General features: G+C 42.3%; 1 protein-coding gene across 2 annotated transcripts in view; it reads left to right on the forward strand.

Moving 5' to 3' along the window:
- LOC119177271 (RAB11-binding protein RELCH homolog) overlaps window positions 1-26,379 on the forward strand; it is a 185,681-nt gene that overhangs the window by 80,263 nt on the left and 79,039 nt on the right. For both annotated transcript variants that reach the window (XR_012889289.1, XM_037428716.2), the window contains exons 11-14: window positions 1,779-1,919; window positions 13,210-13,374; window positions 15,828-16,011; window positions 25,197-25,353. Coding sequence is in view for 1 of the 2 variants with exons in the window: in XM_037428716.2 (XP_037284613.1) it covers window positions 1,779-1,919; window positions 13,210-13,374; window positions 15,828-16,011; window positions 25,197-25,353 (647 nt within the window). In the remaining variant the exon portion in view is untranslated. The remainder of the gene's footprint in view (window positions 1-1,778; window positions 1,920-13,209; window positions 13,375-15,827; window positions 16,012-25,196; window positions 25,354-26,379) is intronic.

Genomic DNA, 26,379 nt, shown 5'->3' on the forward strand with positions numbered 1-26,379 from the left:
AATGTTTTATTGACTCAGCACCAAACTACAACTTTGATAGTCTGCAGCCACAAACTATGAGGCTGCTAGTGTTCGTTAGGTTTAGTGTCTGGTTTGCAATGTGGCATTTCGTCATGTGGTGCTTTCCCAATAAACATGGAGATCGGGCGTCAAAGAGATCGCACTCAGAAAATAAACAAAGGGCAGCATGCAGTCAAAAATACAGCCCCCCCCCCCTCCCAACTATCCTAAAGAAAGTCTTCCAAGCATGTAAGTCTGCCTACTGGCGGTCAAAGGCGAAAGGTCGATTGTGTCTCTACGTGTTGCCACCAGGATGAGAATTGAATTTGCATGTGTGAAACCTATGCTCTGCAACGAGGCAACTAATTACCTGATAAAAAAGTTAGAGACAAACAGCGATGAACACAGGCACGTGTTCGTGGCGGGGCGGGCATGACAGATGGCCAAAGCAAAAGTGGCAAAGGGGGCAAAGGCTTCCCTGTCGCCTATGCAACCACTCCCCATCCTAACATATAACTACGGCCGGGCTAGACTGCACCTGCGCGCCCTTCTTTCCTTACGGTCTTTTCACCCGTAGCACAAGCAATGGGTGAGTTTCTGAGTATGTTTCGCCACCCATCGGTGGTAGGCGTGCTGCAACCCTGACCTTGCATCTCCTATGCCGCGCACATTGTACAAGAGTTTTGCTCGATGTGAAACCGCAGAATGGGGGTTCTTGACAAACAAGGGGAGGGGATTATTCAAGAAGTCGGGGGGTTGAGGGAACATCGTTTCCTTAAAAAAAAAAAAAAAGAAAAAGAATTAACATTATCAGACGGCTATTGCTCGTGGATAATACAAGCTGAAATTCAGTAAAATCGCGGAAGAATGGGCTAACCAGGCATAATGTAGGAGGCTTAAAGCACATGCAATAATCACATAGAGAAATAACAATGCTGCACCTGTTCTGCAAGCATACAGCAACAAATACCTTTGGCCCTTGGTATCGTTGGACAACAAGGCAGCAATTAACAGAGATCACTTACAGAAATGACGAGTGCACCTTCCCTTTCCTAGGTACTTTTTGTTTCTTTATTTTCTCAAATTTACTTGGAGTGGTTTTCAGGGCTAAAAGGTGCTGTCTGCAGCTTGACAGCTCTTTGAAACACGTACTTGAGTTCTACCTATTGCGCTTGTCCCTGTCTATTCTTTTCTGTTGTCGTTCGTCTGCATTTGTGCACACCAGGTTACCCAGAGTTGTACCTGTCTTAGATGGTTAACAATAACTGCGTATAGAGAGAAAGGAAGGAAAAAAAGTAATTAATGATTATTTGCTGCTGAATAGCCCCTTCAGATGGCACGTCCCGAGAGTGGTGGTGTGCATTGTTAAGGTGTTAACACCACCTGGAAACATTGCATCCGGAGGACCTCACCTCTGGTTCACAAGAAATTTTGAATTTCTTTTGAATAAAGGTGCTTGGAAACCCAAGAAATTGCTTGTCAAATGAAAGCTAGGGTACAACAGAGACTCGAATGGTGATACCTGTGTTTATAGCAGTCATATTTAAGTTATTCCTTGCATGTAAAAAAAAAAAAATGTGACAAGATGGCACACATGAGAAATTTCTGCTGTCACTATGTTTCTTGGTTGTGTTTGTAGTTATGGTGGTGCCAAAGGTAAGTTCAAGTGATCAGACATGCCTGAAAAACATCCCATTGGAAATGCTGGGTACTTGACTGTACTGCAGGTTGTGGCAAAGTAAGAGTGTATGAAAAAAAAACAATTTTTTTTGTTACAGCCTGAAATTCGTAGCTCCTTGCTGCTGTCCATGCTACAACAGATGCTCAGGGAAGAAAAAGATGACGTGGTTCGAGAAAGGGCTGCACATAGTTTAGCTATGCTGCTTGCCTTTGTGGTTGATCAAGATAAGTTTTCTCAGGTAATACAATGATCCCTTTTAGTGCTTTTTCTTTTTTGTCATCCCCATTCACCAGCTGAACTCCTTTTATAAAAAGCTGCCATCAAATACAGTGAAATCTTGCTGATTTTTATGTGGTCTTATTATTTGTGAGGCTGTTACATGGGCTTACACTCTAATCAACAGTGCATTTCTGAATAAAGCATGCTATAAAATCTGAGAACACAGCACACTATACAGGGTGCCTCAGCTAGCTCTGGCCAGAGTTCAAAAATATTTCGACGCACGTTATGATGACTTGACCAAACGCATGGGGTAGACTATTGTATGGAGCAAGCCACATCATTTTTTTTCTGGTTAATTGATTAACTAGATGATATTAACTTTTTCAAGCAACAAAGCTGGCCAGAAAATTCAAATGAAAAACTTGTAGATCGCCTTACAATTTTTTCAACTCGGCAATTTCTAACTTTCTATCTATTGAGTTTCTACTTACTGCTAGTGCCCTTATGACACAAAAAAATACCACCTGACATGCCTGCTTACGCACTGTAATTGCAGTGCTCCCGCAGGTGCCATGTACAAATGGCACACTTCCCTTGTGGCAGTTTATGATGCTGATGCAGGTGCAGCAGTTATCGCTTAACAGGTTCGTCATCACACAGCCACAATCATCATTGCCTTTTAACTGCAGCACATGTGGCCATATGCTATGGTTGTTTGTAAAATGTTAGGGAGCAATGCAAGTATGGTACAAGAAAACATGCCTCACGATATTTTTTGCATTTCACAAGCATCTGTAGGAAGCTGAAAAAACTAATAATTCCTAATACTTAGAGAGTTAGAAACTCTCAAATGAGATGTTTGACAAACCGATCTACAACTTGAAATTGGTAATTTTTTGCCCAGCTTTGTGGCTTTAAAATTAATCTTGGCTAATGAAGGAGTTATCCAGAACACACAAAAAATGAAGTGACTTACTCCATGCACTAGTCAGCAATATGCATTTGGTTCTAGTGTCACAAAGTTTGTTGGTATATTTTTAAACTCTGGCTAGAGTTAGTTGGGGCACCTTGTAGACATGCATCACATGCTACTTAGCCATTGCCTATGAGTATATAGGACCTGTGGAGCTATTGTATGTTTATTTAAATTGACTTTTGAAAGCTAAGTAGAATCAACTTCTGTCCTCTTTGCCCTCACAGTACCAACGAAATAATTGAATCATCAAGCTGTTCAAATTAACAAAGCAGGGAGAAATGTCAAAAGGCACCACGCGGTTACTTAACAGTTTTTTACCTATGTCTAATACATTCCTGAACCTTATGCATTCCAAGTAAGTTTCTATGGCTTAAACGTAGAAAACCAACATAAAGATGATAGAGCTCCTGAAAGGTAAAAATTGAACATGAACTCACTCACTATTTTTGAAATTAAAATGCAGGATGCTTTTTAACTCTGGTATTAAGATGCAACCAGGTATTTTGATGTCCCTGTCTTACTGGCACACAAGAACTCTTTTACGTATGCTGTTTTTTAACAAGTGAAAAGACTTCTTGATGAGCCCACTTTTCTCTGTAGACGCATGGCCTAGTTTATGTCATTTTATTAGTGTTACCTTCCTGACATGCTGCCAACATTGTGGTGCTTGTGTGTGAAACAAAATTAGGCCAAACAAAATGATGTGTGTCTCAAATATTAAAGGATAACTTATTGTATCAAAAAACATATTTTAGAACATCAAATTCAGAATTGTTCACAATACCTCGCATGATGTTTGTTCCCTTTGTGCTACACGAGTTGTGAAACATCATCGCGCGATATGCCTGACACATTCAACCTGCTTATCTGACTACAGATGAAAAGCAATATTGTGTTTACTGTGAGACATAAAATTTATTTTTGATGAGTCTAGGCAATAGAAATATACTCATTTGCTCATTAACACGACAGTGTTAAAGAGCTTGATCCGTAGAAATTACAGCGTTGGTGTCGTTGGTTGTAAGTAAAAAATCGTCCTCTTGTGCGGGACCGAAAAATTAAGAAATGTGCAAACAAAAACAAAATAAAATAAAAATATTCCGGGTGCCAGTGTAGATGGCACCCAGGTTGTTTGCATGGTAAGCGAATGTTCTACCACACAGCCATGTGTCTGCTTGTGAATACAGTAAAAATACCTTACTCTGCTTAAAAATGCAGAGAAAATAACTTTCATGCTTCAGAAAAACACTCATTCTATATACATGCTTCACAATAAAACATGAAATATTGCAATGATAATAGGTGGTACAAGCATCCGTTGCCGTTGGGTGTCAGAACATGTGATTATCATAATGACTTCGTAGTCTAAAGCCGGTCACCCGCTATAAAAGGCACACTCGCAACTCCGCCTATTCCCTTAAAGGGGCGCTCCATCACTATTTAACACGCCATTTTTTATTTGTGGGTTGTGTAGACTTGTGTAAATGCGCACTAATGCAGCAAGAATGGCAGTGATAATGGCACGCAGTCCTAAGTTATTTGATTCAGAAAATTCAAAATGCAAGAAAAAAATGTCTACCCTCAACTTGATTTTGGCGGGGTCACTTGATCACATTTCACTCACCTGATGTTGTCGGATGGCTTCCCCAATGAAAGGAGCTGGGAGAGCCCACATAGTAGCAGCTCACACACGATTGTTGCTTGTTCTTTTAAACGTAACATTTACAGCATTGCCACAGTAACGAACGTACTGGTGCCTGACGCTTGACTTGCCTTGCCAGAACGGGAGCGGGTGCTACTGTTTCGAAGCAAGGCATATTCTGCTGATCTTTACAATATTCTGAGTCACTCCCTTCTCTTATTGTGAAAAAGGAACTTGTGAAACGACCAGGTTGGTGAAGTACTGTTGACCTTTCGCGAGTTGTTCGGTGAGACGCCCAACGAACAACAGTGGTGCACTGCACCCCTTCAACAGTGCACATGCGGAAAGATACAGTGCACAAACTCCCAAAAGCAAGAAGAGGAAATAAAGAGAGAGAGGTCTTTCATATGTACATCCGACTCGTGCAAGCAAAGATCTAGTGCCGAAATGGTAGCCAGCGTCTCTGTAGTGCTTTGAAGTCACAGTGATTTTTTTTTCTTGTGGTTACGTTTGTTGTTCTGGTTCGATGAAAAAGCACAGAGAAGAAAAATGAAACATATTAGTAACTTCAGTTTTGATTCTATGGCACGATCACTTTTAACGTTACATTTATTCAATCATATGGCGGCAACCATATGGCGACAACCATATGGCGGCAACCGTCCCGCAAAGTTTTGGCGAGCGCCATTACCACGGCCGCTCAATCTCTGTTGGTGCAGCCCGCCGAATGCTCGTCTTCGCCTGTGAGAGCGCTAGTTCTCTTTCCACCCGCCTCATCGGCTGTGGCGCTAGCCATTGGCAACACAGGTGTTTTCCCCAATGCTCCCTTCAGTTAACTATCTGCACCGGTAGTTTTGCGTGTTTCTGATTAGTGCTTTTTCCTGCTTTGTTCTGCCCTCATAAATAGGCTGCATCATTTTAGCTGGATTAGTGGCCGATGACTGAGTGACAAATATTAGTGCAAGAAATGCGACAAACGCAGGGAACAAGACTATTCTGGCCGCGCGGCCAAAGCCTGTGTACTATGCCGTGTCACTGCACGTTAAAGAACTCCAGATGGTTGAAAATATCCTAGCCATGCAGCAACTTCACCGTGGCTAATAATCATATAGTGGTTTTGGCACATAAAATCCCAGATAATATTATTATTATTAAGAACGGTCCACCTCGGTGAAACAGTGAGTGGGGTGGTTGGCTGCTGACCTCAAGGTCGCGGGTTCGATCCTGGCCGCAGCATTTCGATGGAGGCAAAATTGCTTGAGGCTCGTGTGCTGTGCGATGGCGGTGCTCATTAAAGGACACCAGATGGTGTAAATTTTTGGAGCCCTTCACTAGGGTGTCCCTCATAATCCTTTTGTGGTTTTGGGATGTAAAACCACACAAATGATCAAGAACAAAGAGTTATATTGTGTCTAGTATATCGTTCACTTGCTCCGAATAACTTTCTTGCGGGCTGATTCAAGCCCCATGAAATCCAAATTTACCCCTGAATACAGACGATAGGGGGCTATATATGTAGATTCTGAGGTATTCTGGAGACATTGGCATGCTGGTGAAAAAATTATTGGAGCAACCCTAATGATACTGTCAGTAGTAAAAAGCTATGTTTTTTTGTTTCTCTCAAAAATAAAAAACAGAAAACTCCACATGTGTATATGTACATATGTACGCCGTCAGACCGGTGCTCTGCAGGAAGTGAAGAAATGTCTAATATGCTTGCGGCAGGCGTGTAGCCAGAATTTTTTTTTTGGGGGGGGGGGGGGGGGGGGCTTGATTTCAGCAAGGGCGTTCCCATACCTGCCAAGTCTCCCGGGAGACTCCCAGATTTCGACCGCTTTTCCCGGTTGTATGGTTGTTATGAAAATCTCCCGGAAATTGAAAATTCTGTGCGTGATCTGGTCACACTGACAAAAAAGCAGCTCAATCCGCTCCAGGCTTTTCGAACCTACTCCATTTTATTATGAATGAGATTAAAAGGCGTTCTTCTAAATGTACAGTATAATCTCAGTGACGTGAAATCGCGGCAAATACGAATTCTTGAAATCCCTCAGCCAAACTTTGCTATGTTCATTGAGCCTCAATTCGAATGTTCCGAAAACATTTTCTAACCACGGTGAATGATTGAAGTTTAGTACAGAAACTGTCGAATGAAGGCCGAGAGCAGCGTACTCGAAGCTTCAGAAGTACGCATGCGACCGGTGCACGCACTGTCTTCTACAGTGCGAGTGATTGTTGTTGCCACAACCGCTATGGACAAAACGGCGGTTGCTCTTGACACGATCATGTATGGGGACGACATGACGACATGAAAGTGTGCGCTCAACTAGTCAAAGCAACGCTGCTTTCCGCAAACTCTGCGGACAAAACTGTGGCAGATGCTAGCAAAGATTGCATAAAACGACTTAGTTTTGAACGCACGTGCGCAGCCAATGAACTACCGTTAGCCGCAACCGCCGCGCACAAAACCGTGGTCGCGGTGACGCGAAAGCAATCTACGAGCTCCGAGGGCACGCAGCGGTAGGTTAAAAGCAGTAAATACATAAAATTTTTTAAAAAGTTTCAATTTCGTCGCAAGGGCGAACCAATAAATGCGACAGCAACAACTTGAAATGTAACGCTGAGAACGGCAAGCAGATCGAAACGTGCAGCGCGCTGCTCACACACAAATGACGCATGAAAACGATACTCGCAGGACGAGAGCAAACTAAAAACGTTTACCGCTCGACACGTAATGTGCTGTTTAAACAACAACAATGCACGAAACGTAATCGCAGGTACCTATGAGTACAAATTAACGATTGTCCCAGTTGTTACACCTCGCTGTGTATAAAAAGCGTGCTGTTTTCGCAAAAGGGGCGTGTGCAGAGACCAAAGTGACGTTTGTGGGCCTGGCAACTAACACTCTTGTTTCAGTGAAAGTCGAAGGCACACGATTCCCCACCAAAGGATAAGGGCGCGCGCACAGGCATCTACCCCCCCCCCCCCCCCTTTCTCATCCATGGGGCAAAGTACACGTGAGAGATAAGCAGGCGTCGGCGCATCGCGAGTAGCTCGGCGCCACGAGCTCGGCCCCGAGCATGGGCGGCTTTTCTTTCTTTGAGTGTTCATATATATATATAGGTATATAAACATGTATATAAACATTCTATATATATAAACATATATATATATATATATCTATATATATATATATATATATATATATATAACATTCATATAACATTCTATATATATAAACATTCACATATATATAAACATTCTAGAAGAAATCTACAGGGGATCAACTGCTACCATAGTGCTTCATAAAGAAAGCAACAGAATACCAATCAAGAAGGGTGTAGGCAGGGGGACACGATCTCCCCAATGCTATTTACCGCGTGCTTACAGGAGGTTTTCAGAAGCCTAGAATGGGAACAGTTAGGGATAAGAGATAATGAAGAATACCTTAGTAACCTGCGCTTCGCCGATGACATTGCATTGCTGAGTAACTCGGGGGACGAATTGCAACTCATGATTACGGAGTTAGACAAGGAAAGCAGAAAGGTGGGTCTTAAAATTAATCTGCAGAAAACGAAAGTAATGTACAACAACCTCGGAAGGGAGCAGCGCTTCGAGATAGGTAATAGTGCACTTCAAGTTGTAAAAGACTATGTCTACATTGGGCAGGTAATAACCGCGGAGCCGAACCACGAGATTGAAGTAACTAGAAGAATAAGAATGGGGTGGAGCACATCCGGCAAGCACTCTCAAATTATGACAGGTAGATTGCCACTATCCCTCAAGAGGAAGGTATATAACAGCTGTATCTTGCCGGTACTTAGCTACGGAGCAGAAACCTGGAGACTTACAAAGAGGGTTCAGCTATCTGAATACTAGAATTTAAGTTAGCAGTGCGTGACATCAATTTTCTGGTGATCTCAAGAGTATGCTAGCACTATTTATTCCAGTGTGGTTGATTGATATGTGGGATTCAACGTCCCAAAACCACCATATGATTATCAAAGACGCTGTTGTGGAAGGCTCCGGAAATTTTGACCATCTGGGATTCTTTAACCTGCACCCAAATCTTGTTCAAGGGGAGCGATATGAGATGGGAAGTCTGCAGAAAAATCCACTATGTCATCTAAGTAGCATAGAAAGGCCTGCCATTTGAGGCCTCTGAGAATGGTGTCCATCATCCTTTCGAAGGTAGCAGGCGCGTTGCAAAGGCTGAAAGACATTACGTTAAATTCATATAAACCGTCAGGGGTGATGAACGCTGTTTTCGGACGGTCGGCTTCAGCCATGGGCACTTGCCAGTAGTCTGAGCCCAAATCCAGGGATGAGAAATATTCGGCTCCGTGAAGGCAGTCCAGGGCGTCGTCGATGCGGGGTAGGGGATAAACATTCTTCATGTAATCTTGTTTAGGCGGTGGTAATCAATGCGAAATCTTATTAAACCATCTGTTTTTCGCACCCACACGACAGGAGAGGCCCAGGGACTGTTTGATTCCTGAATGCCGCCACGTTTCAGCATGTCATCGACATTGTCGCTAATAACGTGGCATTCGGCCTGCGATACCCGGAAGGGACGCTGTCACAGGGGAACATGATGACCGGTGTCAATACGATGAGCCACTGCAGACGTGCGCCTCAATAATGGCTGGCCAATGTCGAAAGAGGCACAAAAGCGTTCAAGCAGTTGAACAACCTTTGTGCGCTGGACTGGTATAAGTGCGTTATCGATGCTACGCAGGTGGATGTCTTGGACAGGGGAGGTTGTAGGCGCGGCGGAGGTGACGGCATTTATCGTCAACGGTGTCTTTTCGCACGTTGCATCCAAAAGGAAGATGGCCTCAAAACTGTCTAAATGTCCAACACATTCACCGCGTAACAGAGTGGCCGAGCAAGGAAAGGGATTGCACGCGTAGACCACACTGGCACCATGCACAAGGGAAACGATGGCAAATGGGATTATGAGGTCCTGTCGGCGTGCAGAGTCTTCAGATGGTGTAAACAGGGTGGACAAATCACAAACTATGTCAGAGGAAACGGACACCAGGGTGGCAGAGAACGGGGAAATGATGGCGTCAGCAGCGACAACCAATTTAGGCACCGTGCTTGGGACGTCGAGGACTGTGGTACTGAAAGCGGACAAAGCGAGTCGAGCTCCAGCGCAGTCAACGAGCGCATCAAGTGTAGAAAGGAAGTCCCAACCGAGTATCATGTCATGGGACGCATCTGGTAGGACAACGAATTCCACAATGTAGAATGCATCGTTGATAAAAAGACCTGTCCTGCACGCCACCACAGGCTTAACGTGCTGCGAGCTCGCCATCTGTAATAAAAGATCAGAAACGGGTGTCGTCACTTTCTGCAGGTTGCGGCACGAAAGTTCACTTGAAACAGAAATGGCAGCTCCTGTGTCGACAAGAGCGTTCATTGCGACACTATCATTAATAACCGCGATCTTACGGAGGCGAAAGATGAGGCCTTGAAATTTTCGATGAGGGCGCAGTTCGTGCCTCAGGAACTGCGCCTCTTAGTTTTCCTCATGCGTGAGGTTGGTACAGCGGAGCATAGGAGAAATGGAGCGGCGCCGCGGAGGAGGAGATAGACGTGAGGGGGAACTGGCACGGCGCAAATAAGCGCCCGATGAGTTGGCAGAAACAGGGTATGCTGGCTGCTGTGGCATGTAGTTGAGGTTGGGGATGTAATCATTGGCATAAACACTGCGCTGACGACGACAGTGACGCGCAACATGGCCAGGAATGCCGCAGGCGTAGCAGATTGGCCTGTTGTCTGGAGTGCGCCAAGGGTTGTGAGGTGGTCCGGGAGACGAAAGGGGTTGCGCGTGAACCGGGCGTATTGGATGAACAGGGCGTGGTGGCGGGTAGAAGTTGGTGACTGGGGCAGATAGTGTTGGCGACAATCGAGCATAGGAACGGGTAACGGCCTCAGCATAGGTGAGAGGTGCTGCAGGCTGCGTTGGTGGTACAGGAGGTGGAACCGCCTCAGCAACTTGAGCTTGAATGACACGACAGAGCGAGTGATCCAATGCCGTGGGACTCTCGGTGACAGACGTGACAATATAGAGTTGACGAGCCACTTCCTCACGGATGTATTGTTTAATTTGCGGCAGTAAGGTGGAATATTCAGCGCCAGTGCTCTTAGCTTCCAAAGATGAGAGTTCCACTGTGGCAATTCCGGCGCGACGGGTAGAAAGGCGCAGCTCTTTGCGCAGCTCGTCAAAGCTTTGGCACAGTTCAATGACTTGCGCTACTGTCTGAGGGCACTTGGCTACCAGCATATGAAATGCGTCATCTATGCCTTTCAGTATGTGCCTTATTTTGTCAGACTCCGCCATAGATGCATTCACGCGCTTACACAGATCAATGACGTCCTTAATATAACTCGTAAACGTCTCATCGTTCCTTTGGGCTCTGGCACGGAGGCGATGTTCGGGCGAAGCTTGTGCAATCCAGGCTGACCGAAGAACGAAGTGATGATTTGCTTGAATGCTGACCAGGTGGTGAACTCGGCTTCATGGTTGTAGCACCATAGCTTCGCCACATCGGCCAGATAGAAGCTGACGCGCGTAAACTTGGCAGGGTCATCCCATTTGTTGGGACTGCTAACACGCTCAAACTCTATCAACCAGTCTTCGACGTCAAGTTCGTCTGTGCCACTGAACATTGGAGGGTCATGTTGATGAAGCGTCCCAGCACATATGACCGTAGATGGTGCTTGGGAAGGAGCGGCGTCCTCGGCCATTCCGGGGCAGATGGTAAACTACGGTTGCGGAGCTCCAGGACGAAAAGGGGAACGACCCAGCAGCACTCCACCAAATGTAACAAGCGTGTTCTTCGGAGGAGTTTCAGCAAGAAACTCGCCAGGGCGAGCAAGACAGCTGCAGCACAGAAAACAGGAGGCCGAGAGCGCGACACACGAACTTTGTGGTCTTTTCTCTCCCTGGCACAAAGCTAACGCCGATGTGCACCGGTACAGTATAAAGAAGCTTGATTGCTGTCGCAGTTATTAATAATAATAATATCTTGGGTTTTAGGTCCCAAAACCACAATATGATCATGAGAGATGCCTTAGTAGTGTGCTCTAGAAATTTACACTATCTGGCATTCTTTATTGTGCTCTGACAATGCACTGTACACGGGCCTCTACCATTTCGCCTCTATCAAAATGCAACAGTCAGGTTTGAACCCATGACTTTCGGGTCAGCAGCTGACCGTCATAAGCACAGTGTCACCGAGGCAGACACTGCTGTCACAGAGGAAGGCTGAGGCAATAAAGTGAAACTTCTCTTAGTACCTCTGAAAACATGGCTGATTTGAACATGACCTTTGTGAACTAATTTTAAATCACACCGCACATGCTAGAGAGTGGCATAATAAGCTGTCAATGTATATTTGCACTAAATGTTTTAAGAACTACATAGGTAAAGAAGTTAGATTTGCACTGTCGCACTTGCTGTTCTTCAAGCAGCGCCAGCTATGCTGTTATATTACATATCTATATTTGTAGTTACTTGACACAGCACAAAAATGAGAATGAATAATAGCATTAGCAACCATAATAAAAAGGTTCAAAAATCACTGCAAATGTTGCAGACAGTTCATACTCGACCACCATAGCTGCACACGCTGACCCAATTTAATAACCAAGATTTTTTTTTCTTGATGAATAAAACTGCCAAGGTTACAGCAGCATCTTTTATGGAACCATAATCATTGTATGCGGTACAGTTGTTACCAACAGTTAGAGGCATTCAGTAACTTAATACACAGGGCTTACCTGCACGATGGCTCACAAACAAGCACAAAGGCAGCGCTAGCAGCTTGCGGTATGCACGGAAGCACTTGCTCGAGAAATTTCAACCTCCTCAGGTTTTTCAACATCTGGACACCTAAATCTAAATACATGGACCTATATATTTCGCCTCCATTAAAATACGACTTCTGCGGCTGGTATTAAACCTGCGACTTACAGGTCAGCAGCTGAGCAGCGTAATCACTGTACCACTGCAGTTTTTGGTTTTGGGGCATGTAATGGTTTTAGTGTTGCGTATTAATCTGAGCAAATAATCGGTTCCATGAACACAATAGTATTGGCGATGTGCCGCCTCGGGCATCATCTGAGTCTTTCATGAGAAGCCACATGGGCAGAACAGGCACAATAGCTTCGCCTATTTTAGATTACCGCAGTACACCAGGTGTGCATTTCTATCGCGTTCAGGCATGAAGCTCAGCCACTGTGAGGGGAACTTTGCTGTTGCAGCATCTGTCAAAATCATATCCTAGTTTTGGGATGTAGAACTCTTGCAAATAATATTGTTGGCTATCACAGCATCAAGTCACGGTCACCATATCTCGGGTCGAAAAAAGATTTTTTTTCATGTCTTCTAAATTTTTTTGTACTGCCATACTAATCAAAACATTTCTCCAGCATTTTTCATGCGAAGAAGTAGTCTTTGGTGACTACACACTGCTTTAAAGTTACAACTAATTTAACAAAATTTCAGTACTACTAATTAGGTAAATTGCTTATTTTGCCTACTCTGTTCACTACAGTTTAACTGTAACTTCATATTGATCTCTGTCTGCATCCATACCTTGAAAAATGAAGCTTTCTACATCAGCCACATTTCTGTTGCTTTTAACATGTTCACCCTTATTTGTGGTGGTGATGTTGCAGGCGGTTGACCTGGCATTGCTTGTAGTAGCTGATGCACGCGGAAACATGGCAGAGGTGGCACAGGCTGTCTTGCTTCCTTCCGTTGCTGCATGGGCACTGGAAATAGGCCACCTGGAGGACACACTGGTTTTGACCTTGATTAAGCTTCTTGACGATCATATAAAGGTAAACCTTCAGGGAATATCTTCTAGTTCAAAATGTGCTCAAGCAATTACTTGTTGTTCTATGGTGAATAATATTATTGACCTTATACTTGTTTTAAATGCCCCATGCTTACAAAGCTCAATTAAAAATGTTGATTGTGTCAATTGAGAAGGCACTCTTTAGCAAATACATTACTAGAAATGTTCTTCGAATCTGTGCCTTTCTCTTCCCTTTCGTCTTGGCTATCATCTGCAAGTAGCACAGCTTTCCTTGTATCTCCCATGTGGCAAAGCCAAGATAGTGAGTGCATCATGTTCTTTGATCATCACCAGCAGTTCATCATCATCGGTAGCATTGCACACTCCATTGGTAGCATTGCACGTGGTATGTCTTGAAGCACAGCTATCTCAAAAGGAAGGGCATGTCCTTATTTTCGAAATTTTTATTATATTTTTGGGTCACGGAGCTTGTTCACGTTTTACAGGCATGATAAATAAATAAATAATAAATCAGTAAATGAATAATCCTGTACAAGCAGGACATGTGTTAGTGCATTTCTTGGTTGCTTAACCATTATTATACAGTTTATGACGTACTGCTTTTTGTGAATGTGTTCACTGATTTATGCTACCTACAGTTTCAAAATATTTTTTACACACTATACCACGAAAAGAAAATTGCAAAGCAAAAAATTGAGAAGGAAGAATTCTGCATTGGGGCGTCGAATCAGCGACTTCGCACTTCTCAGCGCTTGACGCTAACTATTAAGCCACACACTGAACCTTCTCCGACTTGTTAACAGCGAGCCGTTTATATACACCACGTGCCTCTGGTGGTCCTCAGAGCCGAGTAACGTTAGCATGTTTCCGTCATCAGTAGCGAGGTGCACGACCGGCCCGCATTGGGCAGGCATCTTAAAGGTCGTCGTGTCGCGCCACCCCAGATGTTGCTATGCCTGCGTGCCTCTGCATGGCACGGTCAAAGTGTGTATAGACATTCTCTAGCGTGGTTCACTTATCCAGGGATTTTGGTGCTTTGTATCTCTTGTGCTTCCACCGCAAGCTTGCTTTGAAGTTACAGTAGTAGTTTAAGAGAACACGAACGTCACTTCAATCGCTGCCGCAGCCGCATTTACAAAATGAGCGCACTGTTCAAACACGAAGTACTAGTAAGAATTGTCACAGTTGTTTGCACTTACGCTGTGTATACCAGTGCGTTCATTTTGGGCCTATTTCTTTCTGTTTGAGCAGCATGCTTAAGTGTCGTGCTTTGCCAGTGGTTTGTACACGCTCATTCTGTGTATGCTTATTTCGTGCGTGCTGTCTGCTTGAGGTGTGCGTTGCAAGTTTCGAGCTGCTTGCCGTTCTTGGCGTGACACTGCAATTTGTTGCTGTAGCATTCATTCCTTCACCCTTGGGGAGAAATAATGCACAGTGAACAGTCAGCTACCTCTGCGAGGACACTTTTAACTCGTGTTATACCTAATCCTAAGAAGAAGGATCAGCCACGTTTTTTTTAGTTATAGCAAATAAGTAATTTCAATGTTATATTTCCTGGATTTTTACTGTCTTCTCGCTTGGTACTATACATCTTGCAAATTAGGGGTCTTGTGCACTTAAAGAATGGACTTTGTGCAAAATGGTGCAGCCAAGAAGGGGTCCTTTGTTGAACCTTTTATACAATAAGCTCACTGTTTGAACTGAGCAATCAATACAACATGATAATGTAACATGCTATGGAATACAATTTTCACTAACCATGCCAGAAACACACCCATTGCCTGATTGCCTGAAAACCACACCCCTGTTGCGGTTGAAGTCTCCCAAACGAAGCTGCATTTAGGGGGAGAGAATGGGAAAAATAGCATATTGCTGTCTTCTCACTTGGTGCTACACATCTTGCAGTTGTGGAGTCTCTTGCATTTGAGAAATGAAGGACACTGTGCACAATGGTGCAACCAGCTAAAGGGTGTTCATTGTACCTCAAGGACATCCGCAAGACTTATTCCAGGGGGGTGCATCTGCAAAGAAAGTGGGCTTCAGCTAAAAATCTGGTTTAGTTGAAAGAGCAGATAATTTAGGATCAAATGGTTTATGTTTCATGTGGATGCCTTTTTTAGTAGCTGGGAAAACGGTACCTCAAAATGGCCAAAAATACATGAGACATATAGGGTACCTCAAAGGGGCCAAAAATACATGGGACCCTGTGCCTTAATCCAGAGCCCTTTAATGGTGTCTCTGAGCCTCAGGAGCATATGGCGCTTAAGCCGATCGGTTGGCTGAGATAGCCTGTTTTCGAGCCATTAAAAGGAAGTACTACTTAGTTAATGCATATGTAATCTTTGCACTTTTGTCTTGTCCCTGGACCTGCTGTTTTGTGGGAGGATTTTACTTTGGTCTTTGGTTCTGTAGTTGTTCGGGATTTTTTTTACTACTCATTTTCTTATTTGGTATCGTCACATCTCTTTATTGCAGGCCTTGGCATTGCGATCAGCTGATGGCCCAACTGCACTTACACAAGCTGAAGAACAACACTCAGTGCATCTCATTAAGGCACTTGGAGCATTGTTACCATTCCTTTTTGTTCATGTTGTTGAAACTGGCCCCTATACCAGCCGCTTGAATCTCACAGACAGCTCTTGGAAGACTGTGTTACGAGGTGGGTTGTGAAGTTTGGTGTGAATAAGGAAATTTTCCTGTCAAAAGAACTGATAATAATTATGAGTACTTGATTTTAATATTTTGGGCCCCCTGCAATAAGCATGCATCATATTGTAATGGCACAACTGGCTTCAGGTGGTTTAATAATGACTGTGTGTGTATACTACAGTGAAAAACCAGAACTTGGTTTGAGCAAAGTTTGATAACAGCCTGTTTGGTCATTTTTCATTAGAACTTTAATGCCTGTGGTTGCAGAATAATATTATGTTGAAGATGGAAAGCTTTATAATTATTATTTCATAGGGGTATGAGAATATTCAAAATTTCATATATTTTTGATAGTGTTTGGTATTTCACTTGTTTTCACTGGAATTTTTAGTATTCTAACTATTTTAACTTCCCAAAGACAAATGCAGTCAACGTCCTATTAAAAATGACCCCTTCAAAGTTTTATTATGCTTTACCTCATTACATTTTGGTATTGCGGCAAAGCTGACATTCAAGTTTTATTACAGTGGACGTTTTCAAACACGCCGAATTAAATGTGGCCCCTTCAGATTTGCAAATGCTTCACCTCTTTACACTTTTGTACTGCGGCAAAGCTGTCTTTCAGGCTCCGTTACAACTGCAAATGTATTGAAATTAATGTTGTTTTGGATCTGAAATTCTGTCAGAAACTCCGAAAAATTGGACGCCAGAAATTTTAGCATCCAAAATTGGAAATGTTCCTGTATTTTGATGTCTACAAAGCAGATTTGGAACTCCTAACTCGAAGGGAGTGCAACCTTGTCTGCCACATCAGTGTGGCTTCCACAAAAGTTAAAAGAGAAGGAGAGACTGAGCATCTTTGCCTTTCACATGTGAAGTGTTTTGGGGAACACTTTGGCTGCCCAAATTATGTACTAATACAGCTAGGCTTCTGCTTTTCCGCATCTTTGCTAAGGCAGCTATGAAATTCCACCTTGCCAGTGCTTTATCAATCTAGTGAAAAGAAACACTTTCATGTTGCTATCTCATAAGAATGGGCCTAGGAATCCTCTCTAACTTTTTTCCCTGCAATTTCACTTTAAACTAATAAAAAAATATTCAATTCGCACTGAAACTTCAATATTCGAATTTTCTTTGCACCTGAAGTTTTGCTATTGATACACCTTTGTTATTCACTCTTTCTGAGTGTTCTGGGTGAGCTATACATTGAAACTTACAGCATTGAAAAAAGCACAACATGAAAATGGGACAAAAGTGATTACAGTAAAACACTGCTCATGCACGCCCACTTAAAGCATACTATCAGTTAAAATATATTTTTCGTGGGTGATCTTCTGCAGGGTAAGATTTTCCAAGAAAACGAGACTACAACATTAAACTCTTGTCAGAACATCCTGGAAATTCTTAAAATTATGTGTATTAGACAATGACTCTGTAGTAGGTGTCCAGCAAAAGCTTCAGATTTGATTTTGCTGCATTCTTCTTGTATAGCAATCAGTCTACACAGATTGCTATAAACTAAGCTTTACTAAACAGTAAAACTTGTTAATTCGAAGTCACTGGGACCGTAAGAAATATTCAAATTAAGTGGGTTTTCGAATTAACAGTACATACATAAGAAACTTGAAATTATTCAAAGTACCCATGGCTGGTTGTTTGGTGTGCCAGCTAGTTTGCGGCTTCAACGATTATGTTGTCCAGCAATACCAGCGGGGTAAAAAAAATAATAAAAAATTGTCGTGCTTAATTGAAATGTGCGCATGCAAAAAACAAGCCATCTTCACTGCAATACAATAGTGGCACGCAGGCAGCATGTTGCCTGCTCCTCGTTGCGTCAGCACGTCATGAAGCGACTGTTCGCCCATTCTTTCTAGTAAAATAAAGAATTTAATAACGCACAGTGTGACGAAATTCTCAATGTGTTCTGGCAGGAAAACATAATCATTGGAGCTTTCGAACCGGGTTTTTGAAGTAGGCGTTGCAGGCAAGACTCTGCCAACAGTGCAAGTGCGAAAATTGCTGGAGCAACCGGCCCTCCGAAATTTGCATACTTCACGAATTCTGCCAGACTGGCCTTTATTCATTTATTTATATTCTCAGAAAAAATGGGTAAGTCATGACACGCTGATGTTTCGAGAAGCGTGCAACATGCTGCTCACGTGTGACTGCTGTGTTGCAGTGAAGCATGTTTTGTTTTCCGCAGGCACACATTTCAGTTGATCACACAACCTTTTTTTTTTTACAATTTTATTGTTCGAGCTGGAGGTTGGCGGGCTTCAGCTGCCACTTAGTATCGCTACAGTACATTGCTTAGTGGCTCTTAAGGGCTGTCATTCTCGCGTTTTTGCGGCGATGTCTGGATCGGTAGTTGGCACACTGCAGAGACTGCAGAGAAGTGTTACAGGTATAGAATATTTTAAAATATTTATGGACAAGTCATGCACTGCAAAAAAAAAAAAAAGGAAAGTAAACACATTCTAAACGTGTTTAAATACAAAGAGATGGAACTAGAATTCACGTGCGAGATACCTTGCTCTGATAGTTTGTGGTTTCTTATAAAGTGCTTAAGTGTCTCTCCGGAACATGTTTGGTGACAGTGTATTCTGTATTGAGTGGGACCACTATTGAATTTCGCGTTGGCGCATTAAAATATTGTTTAATGAGAAATAAATAATGATGTTGTACTTACACTCGGCGAAGAAAAGAAGAAAAAAACTAACTAAAAAACTTGGGCACATTACATGAGTAATAATTTCTAGATGCCAAAAGGTGCACTGTCTTACCTATATCATATTGCATTGGTTGGTGAACAGCTCATTCGCACCGTAAACAAAGATTAATTCGCACGACCTTCGCCCACGAAGAAACTAGCAATACTGCAGTTATTGCATGCATACGTTCTGCACTCCCTGAAAGGAAGTTGGGAACTGATACAAGGTCAGGGTTTCGTTTTCCGCACCATAAGCTTAGTAACATTTCTTCCCTGGAGAGCGAATGATCGCAGGGCTCTGCAGTGGGCAGAAAAAAGTACTATGAGAGGCATGACAATTGTTCTTTCAATTGTTGTACAAGAGTTACTTGTTGAATTTCTCTTGTGTTCACATATATACATCCGTCAGACTGGTTGTGTATCAAAACGCACCTCGGAGAGCATCAAAATTCCTTGAATTAAGCCATCTCATCACACCTTGCATTTTCAGTTATGCAAATGCAATTTCATCTTAAGGCCTGGTAATATCACACAGTCACTCTATCCAGACCACACATATCATAAACAACACCGCACTTTTAAGTCAGTTAACCTTCACTATCCCTATACAACACTAGAAACTTAACTTTATTAATTAACTGTGAATACGCATCTCGTTTGTCAGTATTTTTTGTACCTATTTATGACATGCGAAATGCACTTCCATGAATTTATATATGTTTGTTAGCACATGCGAGAACCTTGAATTCGTGAATGAGTGTTTCCGATGTGCGTATATTCCTTTCCTGGTCCTACTTCATTGTTTTTGCCCCGTAGGCTTTATTCCAACCTGCAGTTAGAGTGCCAAGAAAAGTTGGCAGATGCATATGCTACGAGCGGCACACAGTGGTCTAGTAAATGAATTTTACTTTACTTAATTTTTCATATTTCTAAAGCACTCTTTAAATATGCCACAACTGTACAATTTACTCGTAAACAGCGCCAAAGTAGATTAATTCTTAATGCGTCTGTGAATTTATTCACTGTGCTTGCACCTTTTAGGCAACCAACTTGTACTGTTTTTTATTTATGCCGAAGGTAGACTGACACTAAAGGATAATAACTAGCTGATGCTTCTGAGCTGCTCAGCTAGTTGAACAGGGGGACCGTGCAAATCGTAGACAGGCCATCGCACCCATACATTGAAGTTTGTCTGCAAATTGTGCAGTAATATATCACACATTGCCAAGTTCACTTGATCTGCGAAGTGCTGGCACGGTTCCAACGGAAAGTTGAAGCGTGAGGCCCGTGTGCTTGTCGCGGCGGCTGCTACGGCGTACTAACTTTTCCCATAAGAGCTTTGCCGCCTGTTGGCGGCGCTAGTGTGCTTGAAAAAGGTCTATTGAGCTGGACCCGGTGCGGAGACACGAATTTTGTTTGTCAATGTGCATTGGTTTAACAGAAGCCTTACAAGTCAGCTAAAGTGTATCTGCCTTCTAAATCAGCTTTATCACGTCATGTAACTTCCCAGAGCTGGCAGCTGTGGGCGAATAGCTACTGGGTTATTCCAACCCAAACGTCCCACACGTTGCGCTCGACCCTCTCCAGTTTACAGTAAAGACGGGACGTTAATATCAGTGCACAATTTGCCCTCGAAAATCGATAAAACGAAATTTTTCTGGTCTGTTACAGTGTAAGCCACTTACAACATAACCGCCTATAGTGGAGAATCGGTTACAATGTGGTCTTTTTAGACTCCCATTTACCCTCTCATAAAACCCCATGTATATGCTTACTGCTCATTGTACAGTTCCCTTAGATTGGAGACCGATTACAATGCGGATGGCGGAAAAAATCTTAGTGACAGACGCGGTGGAGAATGCGTTTTTGAAAGGAGGCGTGGTGGGCGCACCGCTGGGAAGCGAGCGACGAGGTCGTAATGAAGGGGACGCGGAGTAAATGAACAAAGGGTGGAGGGAAGACCCCGGCACGTTGCGCGGGCTCACCGCTTTTGCACTGGCGCTGATGGGGCTACAGTGGACGCATTGCTAGCATGGCTCTGGCCGTACATGGCTCAACAGGCACATGCGATCCCGTTTTTATCAACTGTGCTTAAGTTTCTCGTCTGAAAAAGCGTCGTCGTTATAGAACTTGCTACAGATATCTCGTCTGCTACCTTGTCCATAAATTTAAATTTTTTTATCGTTTTATGATGCGAGCTTGAGCAGTCTTACATAAGCTTGGTGGGTTTTCATCGTCGATCTCCCGGCCGCGAACGTGAATTTCGTATCATGCACGCTGTTCTTGGTTCTGTGCTTGACTGCAATTTTGTCGATGCCGAACCTTCATGTCCTGGACAAGCTTACCGAATGGAAAGCTAGGCCTAATTGATGTTGAATGCGTTTCAGTAGCGGTCATGTGCTATTTATAAGTTGCGGTTTTGTATGGAATCATTGAAACTCTGCGGTGGTTGCACTCGATAAAAGGGATACATATCGTTAATGAAAATGAAGGTGGCACATGGAGCACTCGAATAATGGTTCGCAATTCGATTGCGATGTCTTGAAATCAGGTGCGCACCCATGAAATCAGACAAGTGCTGTCTTTAAGTGCATGAAATTTCGAACGGGATTCAACATAGTTTTTGTGTGATGCGCATAATAGAGGCGGTCTGAGAAGAAGCAGTTAGCGAATTTCTGCAATGGTGCCTTCTTTTGTTAGACCCTTTCCCCTTTGCATCCATTTCGTTGGCAATGCGTATCTTTAGATGTTAATTTCTTATTAACATTTGTAAATTTATATGCTTGTAAGCATCACGCGTTGAATGCTTTTATTCTCGGACATGCGAGACCGCATGCTAAACATGTTTTGTGCAATTCGGTCCTTGAAAAAGGTTGTTTTGGTTATAGTGTGGTACAGCTTATAGTGCGGATGTTCATGACTTACGTTATAAGTGGTCTATTCTGTACAGTGATCTGAATTTTGCCATAGTGGCTGAAACCTAGGTTTCAAAACATTATTCTAAAAGATACAATAGTTCAAGGAACGCCTTAAATATCTGCTATTTGCTTTAAAAGGAATGGCACTATATTATTATTTCCCATTGATGACCACTACTATGTCTCATGATGTGCTTTGTGGAAAAACAATTTTGCACCCATTTTGATTACTTTTTGAAATTCTACGAATTTTACAGACACAATAGGACTAGATCACATCGCTAGATAGTCGGCAGTAAATGTGTCAAAAAAGTGTTGAAGTCGATGATTGAGTAGTTTCGAAGTGGAAGGGGCAAAAACATTGAAGGATGTGTAAAATGCCCCATGTTGAGGCACATGTAGAGTGGTGATGCGGTTGAAGTAAAAATGCACATTTATTTGTTCTTATTTGGGAGAGTAAACAGAGGAAATTTATTTGTAAAAGTTTAAGAAGAGGCATTTTTATTTTAGGCGAAAAACAAAACTCTATGCTGAGCATTTGCGGTGTGCCTTGGCTTGATCCCATAAATTTGCTTCACTGCCCCGCTGCACTTCCTTGGTACAACGGCAGTGTGTGGCACCCATGTGGGTGCCACGATCATGGGCGGCTGTAAGTTTTCTTGTTTCCACACGCATTCTTTGGCTTTCCGCAAAACCACCGACGAAGTTCCAGAGAAAACGAGAGGTGGTACGTTTAAAATATATTATTATATAATAAAAGTGCCTAGTAGACTCCAGGAATACACTTATAGTTCTTTTTTATGGGCGGCTTGCTTGAACATGACTCACGCCATTCATTTCTCGGAGCCGACTGGTCCTTTGTATTCTTACACTAAGAACTTCGGCAGAGGTAAACTTCGCCCGAATGATCGTGTTGCTGAGTGAGCACATGGCACTTGCAGTTCATCTTTAGGCCGCATCTCTTTAGTTTAGCTGCAGAGTGAAACATTTTTACAACCTCTCATGGTAAGAGCGCTTGTGATGGGGTTGGCGACACTGTGAAGCGTCTGGCAGCCAGGGCAAGTCTTCAGAGACGATACAAGGGACATATCCTTACATTTAGTGAGCTTTTTACCTGGACAGAAAAGCCATATCAAAGGTATATCGGGGCTCTGAGTGCCAGAGTAAAGGGTTGAAGAGAAGAAAGTTGAGCTCTCAGCAAGGTTTGAGTTTACAATCTCCCTCAAAGGTGCGCGCACATTTCACCATTTCATGCCATTATCATTGGCCACTGTCAATGCCAAGCTCGCCTCCTACTCAGCAGCACAGGCATTTCCAGTGGCGAAGACCATACGTTGACAACGTAAGTAAGATATGCAACCTCCGAAGAGATCAAAAACTGGGCACACAAAAGTTCTCAGCGTCTGTCATACGTGCACATGTAGTGACATGGCAGCGAAATAGTGCTCAGCTTTGACTACTAACCGCCAGCCTTAGTGCCCTTCCGAAACCATCTGCCAGCTACATACACTGCAAGTTTTCAGCAATCTAAAAACTCACAGCGGCGCATGATTTCGCCACCCAAGTGGGTGCCGCACACTTTCGTTGCCACAAGGAAGTGGGGCGGGGCAGTTAAACGGGCTTATGGGCCCGCGCCCAGGCACGTCGCAAACGCTCAACACGAATTTTTGTTTCTTGCCTGAGACAAAAATCACTCTGATTAAAACTTTAAAAAATAAACCTCCTTTATTTACTCTTCTAAATAAGACCAAGCGTGCATTTTTACTTGAACTGTATTACTACTCTACATGTATATGAACATGGGACATTTAACACATTTTTCAATGTTTTCGCTTGTTCTGCTTCGAGACTACTCGATCATCGACTTCAATACTTTTTTTACATGCTTACTGCCAACAATACAGCCATGTGATATAGTCCTATTGTGCCTGTAAAATTTGCAGAATTTCTGAAAATAATCAAAATTGGTGTAGTATTCCTGCATTGCTTCATCACAAAGCACATCATAAGACATAGTAGTAGTCGTCAATGGGGGATAATAATATAATGCCATTTCTTTTTATGCAAATAGCAGATATTTAAGGCGTTCCACGAAGTATTGTATTTTTAGAATATTTTTTTGCAACCTAGGTTTCACCCACTATAGCAAAACTCAAATCAGTGTAATGGACGAAAAAAATTGTTTCTTTTTTTTTTTTTCAAAAAGTACTTTTCAAGGACGAATCGTGCACTGATATTAATGCCCACAATTCTTCACTATACAATTGGAGAGGGTCGAGCGCAGTGTTTGGGGTGTTTGGTGTGAAATGCCCCTACTGCAATCACCTACAAAAAATCATTTGGCTACTTACAAAAACTTGTTCTAGCACTATATTTCTCAAGAAACTTCTTATTTGCTGTAAATATACCTGTTTCTTTGAATTTGTTTTGCTGGGGATTCATTCTATTCTTTAAAGACTCTAAAGTAGTTTCTTTCAAGATAAAGATTATCAAAAAATCAATTCTATGATAAATTGAAACAAGTGGCAGCATCATTTTTTTTTTTCTCAGTGGTTGAGGTCGTTTCTAATATACTAGCCTTGCCAGCATCATTAATTTTCTGAACCATTGTGATTACTTGCATGATAAGTGGGAGCTTGTTGCGTGTAGTACTCCTGTCATTATCTATTGCTTGACACTTGGGGTTATCAAAACCACTTTATTGGGCACTGACACACAATATGGGTGGCATGAAATACTCTAGTGCAGTGGGTACTCACATGCACGCTTTTGATCTCCCCTGCTTAAGTTATGAAGAGATGAGCATTGAAGTCTCCCCTCAGCTCTGAACTGTTATTGGAAAAGACTGCTCCATTTTGGAGACTGCTCTGTCACATTGCACATAATTTGAAAAATTTGTCTGTGAAAACTGCATGTAACTCAACCATTTGACCACTGCCACCTAGAGCAGATTCAATATAATGCCTCAATTTATTACCTTTTTTTAACACAATGAAACTTCATTTTATTGAAACTGGATAAAAATCCATTGTTATATTGGGTGGTCCATTGAGGTGCACAGTACAGATTGAAGCACAAATTTAGGGCTTTGTATCGTATATACTTTCGTTTCAGTTCATGTCATATCGGGGTAATTTTGATTTACACACTTACATCAGAGTTAACTTTACCTTTAGAATCCAAGTTTACAGTGACAGGATATAGTTATCATGAGCACTTGCTCATAGCAGTTGCTAGGTTGTATTTCAGTCTGAAACTACTGTACATAGTGTTCTGTGGACATGAAGTTATAGAAAGTGAAATAGCTAAATAAATAAAGAATTTCATTGAATTTAAGTTTGTTAGGTTTAAGTTTCACTATAGTGAAAACTTTATTTGGGGAGAAAAATTTTAATATGGCCAGTATACAAAATATGGCATCTATTAACTTGCATTAAATCAGTATGGGCTTCTGCAGATGAATAAATATTGCTGCAATTCTGATAAGCTGAACAATGGGCTGAAAAACTGTTCAGCCTTTCATATTGTATGGCTGAGTATTTGTGATTAATGTTGTTTTTCATGCAGATGATAGGCTACCACATCCACAAAACCCACTGTATGACACACTGAATATCTCAAAGTATACTTCAAAAATGCCAGCTGTGGTAGCTGCATTTGATGATCACATTGGACAAGAATGGTATAAGACATGGCCAGCTTTTGACTGGCTTGTCAGCAAATTGTGAGTATATATTTTGCTTTATATGTGTATGTATCATGCAATAAATGTTATGTTTTAGTAAATAAGTTAAAAAGGTGGTTGACCTACAGTTTTTACCTAATGTAGAGTGAGTGCATGTTAGGTGGTGAACATATATTTAACACACATTTTTATATTTAAGGGCCATTTATTAGGTTTGAGCACTGCAAGGGAAGAAATGTAATGCATAAATCAGGCAGTGGATAATCTGTCTGCTTGTATGAAATGTACCTGTGATCTGAATTTCGATGGAACACTTTCTAGATGACACCTTGCAACTTCCCGTGTGTGATGAAAATTTGAAGCAGGGCCTCCCATGGAGTCCTTTAAATTTGAGTTGAAGAGGTTATAGAAACATGGAAAATTGATTAGCAGTGGGTAATAAAGAGTAGTCTCAGTCTCGAGTCGGCGTTTTGGCAGGGGGACCTATCTTTATCAGAGTCAAAGAAAAGCCTTTTTAGTTTCCATTTTGAAAGGGCTCCATGCTTTTTGTATTCCCTCTTACTTATATTTAGTGTAGTACACAAAAATAGCATGTCACACTACATGGTGCCATTATGACAGTTGCTGATTGAAGGTTGTTACTGTCATAGAGGTAAGAATGAAAAGTAAAAGTACTATTTGCGATAATCAAATGCTTGTTAAAGCTCAAGCTTGCTAGGTATCCTTTGGCTCATTGTTGTAGCTTTGGCATCACGTAATTTGCTTGTAGATAGTATCACTGTTATATTAGTGAAACTTAAAAAAAAAAAAAAAAAGATCTGGCAGAGAAGATATTTGCCCGATAAAACTGGCGTTGCAACAAGTGTTTGAGTCACTCATTATCTCACATTTTCTCAGAATGTGAGCTTGAACATGTTAGCACTCCATCTTGCCACATTCCTTTCTCAAATTTTGTAATCGCCCCGTTACACTCTAAGTAATGTTTAGCGCAAACTGTGTTAGCAGTGTTCGAGAAGCTTTGGGAGTGTAGTAGATAATATTGTTAATATTGCACGCACAATGTAA

The sequence above is a fragment of the Rhipicephalus microplus genome, unplaced genomic scaffold (genome assembly GCF_043290135.1).
Source record: "Rhipicephalus microplus isolate Deutch F79 unplaced genomic scaffold, USDA_Rmic scaffold_48, whole genome shotgun sequence".
Taxonomy (NCBI): domain Eukaryota; kingdom Metazoa; phylum Arthropoda; class Arachnida; order Ixodida; family Ixodidae; genus Rhipicephalus; species Rhipicephalus microplus.